The 6,092-nt window shown below is 34.7% G+C and overlaps 1 protein-coding gene across 1 annotated transcript; it reads left to right on the forward strand.

Moving 5' to 3' along the window:
- Window positions 1-779: 779 nt before the first annotated feature.
- On the forward strand, window positions 780-2,066 carry LOC145127609 (pelargonidin 3-O-(6-caffeoylglucoside) 5-O-(6-O-malonylglucoside) 4'''-malonyltransferase-like). The gene has a single exon (XM_079062773.1). The coding sequence runs from the start codon at window positions 780-782 to the stop codon at window positions 2,064-2,066; it is 1,287 nt and encodes a 428-aa protein (XP_078918899.1).
- The last annotated feature ends 4,026 nt before the right edge of the window (window positions 2,067-6,092 follow it).

Consider the following 6,092-nt stretch of genomic DNA (forward strand, 5'->3'; position numbering starts at 1 on the left):
GAAAAAAAATGATAATTAAAAGAATACAAAAAGATGATATTTTTTCATAGATATGTGCATGTATGTATGCGTATGATTATATGTATTTATATGTTTATCTCTATGTCTATGTTTAGGTCTGGGTATGGATGTGGTGTAGATGTGTAGATAATATACACTTTTATTTATTAGTGTATTCTTTGTTTTTCTATGTTTTAGGAAGTTTAGAAATAAATAGAAATAATTTTTAATTTTTTTTAAAACAAGTAAGACTTGCTATTGGTTCTGATTTCAACTATTTTAAGAAATAAAAAAATATTATTAACATATTGTATTTCAGAAAACATCAATGATTGTAAAACTAATTTAATGACAAAGATTTTATAAACATTTATAAACTTCGCGTCATATTTAAACTAAGTTTTTTATATTGAATAAAGTTTTTGCAAACAATGAAAATTTTATGCTATACCAAGTGGTTAAGGTAATTAAAAAAAAAATACAGTACATTCCAATTATAATTAATAAGCTTTTGAAAAACTCATTGGAATGGGTATAAACATTACGAAACTCGCCATTCCAGAATCTAGATGCTCTAATTAATGACAAACGAATTTTATGTTTCTTTATAATAATTATGAAATGTTGAATTTCCATTACACGATGGTAAAATCAAAACTTGTGTGCTGAATCAAGCCATCAATAAATTAATTTCCTAAGCTATAAATTCTCGGATATGTACGATGAAGATCATCATCACTTCCTAATTTCTTATTCTCATTGTGAAAAGTAATTGCTCTATGGCGATGAATGTCCAAATAGAATCAAGAAAATTAGTAAAACCATTCATTCCAACTCCTCCAAACCTCCGTAACTATAAGATAGGCTTCCAAGACGAGGTAGCTCCCCCTATGCATGTTGGTACTGTTCTCTTCTTCTCTTACAATAGAGATAGCAACCCAAAGTTTGTTGCTCGACTTGAAAAATCACTTGAGACAACCTTAACAAGATTATACCCTCTGGCCGGAAGATACGTTCGGGAAATGCATACTGTTGACTGCAATGATGAAGGTGCCGAGTTTATACACAGTAAAGCTGATTTGAGACTTGAAGATATTCTTGATTCTCAGTGGAATGGTAAGTTGATTGACAAACTCATTCCATCTATTATGCCTGGAGCTGCTGACCAAATGGACGTTCCTATACTTGCAACTCAAGTAAACACTTTGTTGTGCGGAGCTATTGCACTTGGTGTAAGTATTTCACATAGAATTGCTGATGCTGGGACACTTTCTACATTCCTGAACGAATGGGCTGCTTTGCATCGAGAAGATAACGAAGTTGAATTCACTGGTGCGGGTTTCAGCGCACCCTCTTTCTTTCCTGGTCGTGGAGTTGAAGGTCATAAGTTGAGTAAAGATGCATTAAGCAATCTTGTCACCAAGAAACTTTCATTTAGCGAGAGTGAGATATTAAACATTAAAGCACAATGTGTGATCAATGAAAAAGGTTGCACCCATCATTTGTCAAAGGTACAGATAGTATCAGCTATCAAATGGAAGACTCTCGTTAATGTTGATCGAGCAATACACAGTCATCTGAGAGATTCTGTTCTCATCCAAATTCTAAACCTGCGGGGAAGAACTGCATCTTTAATTCCCAAAGATTCTTGTGGCAATCTTTTGGTGCCATTTACAACCAAATCTAGTAACGATGAAACAACCAAAGGGTTGGCATATCTTTTGAGTAAAACTCAGAAGGAAGTCTTAAGTAACTACTCAAAGATGCGTCATGAAAATAAAGAAGGGCAATCGATGGTTCTCAAATCCTGGTCACAGAGCAAGTTCATGTTTGATAGTACTCCACATGCAGTTCTCGTTTCTAGCTGGTGTAAGTTCCCCTTTTATGAAGTTGACTTTGGTTTTGGAAAGCCTATGTGGGTAACAACCGGGAGCATGCCGGCAAATAATTGGATAATTTTGATTGACGGAATGGGAGGTAGTGGAGTCGATGCATATGTTGGAATGGAACTTAAAGACGAGCCTTATTTGGAAGAGGCTTTAGACATGAAAGTTATCGGTACCTAAAATTAATGGGCTTCTAGTCGTTTATGATCCGTTTTCTAGTTCAAGCCAGGGATATTAATATACCTATATCGTATCAATAACTTTTAAGATTTCCAATGCTTTTAATGTATTCTATTCTGGTATTTATATCTAACTCATGTTATATTAGGGTTCTAGTATAAATACCCCTTCATGATATACAAACACTATAACACTCACATAGGGTACACAACATTTGGGGATACGTATAGAAATTGTCTTATATTATATATGATGATGATGTAAGCCCAAACCTAAGAATTCGAGAGGTAAAAACATTTGTTGTGTTGGATTAATTGGTTTGTATATCCAACAAGAAGTTTTAGTTTCAAGGGCAAAATAGGAAAATAGTTTTTATCTATTTATTGGTTGCACGTTTTTAGTCCATTTAGATTTCTAATTGGATTAGTATAAGGAGTTTATTTTTGTTTAGTATAAATAGATTAATTCTTGTTGTAAGTATTCCAACCCTTTTTGTTTGCTTAATAAAAAAGTCTTTCGCACCAAACTTCTTAATCTAGTGTTCGTTCTTTTTTCTTCTTTTATTCTTGTGTGGTTTTCTTTTTTGTTGTTATCTTGGTGAACAAAACTAAGGTTTTACGGCAGCCCCTTGTTTACACCTGGTATCAGAGCCTAGAGCCTAGGGCTCGTGAAGACGTAGGGCGGCCAGTTTGAGAGTCGGTTTCAAGAAAACTGCAGCCTTTCGCTGTGGGGCAGACACAGCGGGAATCAAATTCAGTTTAAGGAGGTGTGGATTGTTTTTGAGCGTGAGTTGAAGCATCTCAACAGCAGCCCCAATTTTTCTTTGATCAGACTTGTTCTAAGGTAGAGAGAGACTAACCGGAGGTGCAGAATAAACAAACATGAAGACGTCAAAGCGGGTGACTTTGATTCGGTTCGTTTTACGGGAGACGGGAGACGGTAAAGGTGGTTGTGACATTGTCTTGTTGTTCGGTGGAAAAGTGTTCTCGGAACAAGCTTGATTAAAGAGGTCGGGGTGGTGAAAAGAGATAACAGGATGTTGATCGGTTGAAATCAGAAAGCATAAAAGTCAAAGGGATTGCATAGTTCTTGATCGGTTTGTTCGTGATAAGGGGATACCGATGTAGGTGCATGAAAAGCGGGCGGGAAGGATCCGTCAAATCAGGTAGCTTTGGATTCAGTTCGTTTGGCAGATTGAAAGAAAACGGTGGATCGGGTGGCTTTGTTTTCTTAGTCGGTGGAGATGCCTCTTTGAAGAACGGTAATCGAAACAAAGGAAGAGATTGGAGAAACAACACGGTGTGGACATTATGGCGGTGGAAGTTCAAATCGGATGGCTTTGGATCTGGCCGGGGAGAGGTCGTGAATCCGGAAAAAGTCTAGATGGTAATGAACGTATCCAACGGGATGTCATGTTACATGTTACGTGTGTTGTTAACAATCAAAAGGTATGAAGGACATTGGACGTGACCGAGGTGGAGGTCGAGTGTCCGGAAAAGTCGAGAATCGAGATGGTTTGAAAAGAAGGTGATTAAACTTTGTTTTGAACGAGTGGACGGTATGACTAAACCGATTAAGGGGGTGATTGTTGGATTAATCGGTTTGTATATCAAAACAAGAAGTTTTAGTTTCAAGGGCAAAATAGGAAAATAGTTTTTATCTATTTATTGGTTGCACGTTTTTTAGTCCATTTAGATTTCTAATTGGATTAGTATAAGGAGTTTATTTTTTGTTTAGTATAAATAGGTTAATTCTCGTTGTAAGTATTCCAACCCTTTTTGTTTGCTTAATAAAAAGTCTTTCGCACCAAACTTCTTAATCTAAGTGTTCGTTCTTTTTTCTTCTTTTATTCTTGTGTGGTTTTCTTTTGTTGTTACCTTGGTGAACAAGACTAAGGCTTTACGGCAGCCCTTGTTTACATGTTGATTCAGCGAATATGGATAATTAATGTTAGATGCCGTTCTATTAAAAAAACACTGGAAGATAATTCTAAATACGAAACATAGGTTTTTTTTAACCAGCAATATTATTAAACATAGCCTAGACTAGGGTTGGGAAAAGAAAACATACAATGTGTGAAATACCGAAACATACTACAAGTAATAAGTTAATTTAAGTGTTTTTTCCTACGAAGAAACACGGTTTTTAAATATAACAACAAATATCTTAAATCACATTAATTTATTTTAATGACTTGATTTAACCGTGCCTTCCTATGACAACTGAATCGATTTCCTTCTTTTTGTACGGTAATTGATAGATTTGGCATCGACGCATCGGGTAGCACCTTCTTACGTGTCTCTTTATTTTAGTTGCGACGCGTTCCCAATAAGCACGTGACACATTCTTCCACCTCTTCTTCCTCAACAATGTAATTTGAACGTGTCGTGTCTTCATTACCTACGTGTGATATCCGGAAATTTAGGTCAAAGATTGTGAACAGTTAAGTTCACAGTAAATCTCTTGGTAATTTAACTCATTGAGTTTTAGTGCATCTTATGTAAAATAAATGAGCTCATTTCAACTATTATAGGATAGTAAATGATATCTTACTTCCAAATATGTAAACTGGCAAACAAATCAAACAACTCAAACTGCAACCTTAGTAATGCATCTGAAAAACTAAAATTTTGTATTAAGCAGTTGTGAGCAAAGAAAACATTTTAGTCTCTTAGTACATGTTTCCTGTTTCAGAAAATATAAAGAATGTCCAAAATGAAGTTCGTATGCAAAAGATACGACTGTCTTAAGAATCCAAACCAATATAATACTGATTTTTTTTAAACTGCTAAAATTGTTTCCATCTGTTGAGGCACTTGCACACCTCAGATGGAAATTCTAAAAGCATTTTTCGACTCAGGCTATAGATTAATATTAAATTTTATAATCGAAATAATTTTATCAAAAATATTTGCAAAAAGTTGAAAATTTAGATGTTTTTAATCAGTAAATCGCGAAACCTTAAACTATTGATTTCGATATGATTTCAATTATTGACAGTATATTCTGGAAATAATATATGATTATCCAATTCAGTTATTGTGAATCTTCACGAAGAGATAACTCAAAATTTTTAAAATCATATATATATATATATATATATATATATATATATATATATATATATATGGTTCTATACCTATGATAAGATACATGACAACCATATATTCCCTAACCCCTATATATATATATATATATATATATATATATATATATATATATATATATATATATATATATATATATGTGTGTGTGTGTGTGTGTGTGTGTGTGTTTGTGTGTGTGTGTGTGTGGAACGATCTTTTTCAAAAATTTATTATGTATTTGTTATAATTTTTATAAACTCATATTGCATATGACAAATAGTCAATCATGTAATCATAATGCATACATATTATATAATTAAAATTATATAACAACACTAAATATATAAATACTTATATAGGTCATGTAACATTTCCAAATACCAATTAACGGTATATACGACAAATTAGACACTGATTATGTACAAATCTTGAATCATTTATATATCTCACAAACATACATAATAAACTCTTAATATGAGAGTGTATAAATAATGAATTTTGGGGTCATATTTGTTGTCATATTATGGATTTCATCACGAAGCTTCCCACGAGCGGATTCGATTTGGGTCATACTATGGATTTCATCACGAATTTTGGAGTGGATTCGATTGGGGTCATCGTAGATCGGTTGACCAAGAGCGCCCATTTCATTCTGATTTAGGAGAGCATTTCGGCCGAAAAGTTGGCCGACATCTACATCAGAGAGGTAGTGGCTCGGCACGGGGTGCCAGTTTCGGTGGTTTCTGACAGAGATGTGCGGTTCACTTCCAGATTCTGGAAGAAGTTTCACGACGAGCTGGGTACTCGACTGCACTTTAGCACCGCTTTTCACCCGCAGACAGATGGTCAGAGCGAGCGGGCCATCCAGAGTTGGGAGGATATGCTGCGGGCATGCGTTTTAGACTTCGGAGGTAGTTGGGATACTTACCTCCCTTTGGCA

This window comes from Lactuca virosa, chromosome 7, assembly GCF_052849685.1.
Source record: "Lactuca virosa cultivar CGN04683 chromosome 7, Lactuca_virosa_CGN04683_v6, whole genome shotgun sequence".
Lineage (NCBI taxonomy): Eukaryota > Viridiplantae > Streptophyta > Magnoliopsida > Asterales > Asteraceae > Lactuca > Lactuca virosa.

Excerpts from the sequence above, each read along its gene's own strand:
- LOC145127609 (XM_079062773.1), top strand. The coding sequence starts at position 780 with ATGGCGATGAATGTCCAAATAGAATCAAGAAAATTAGTAAAACCATTC.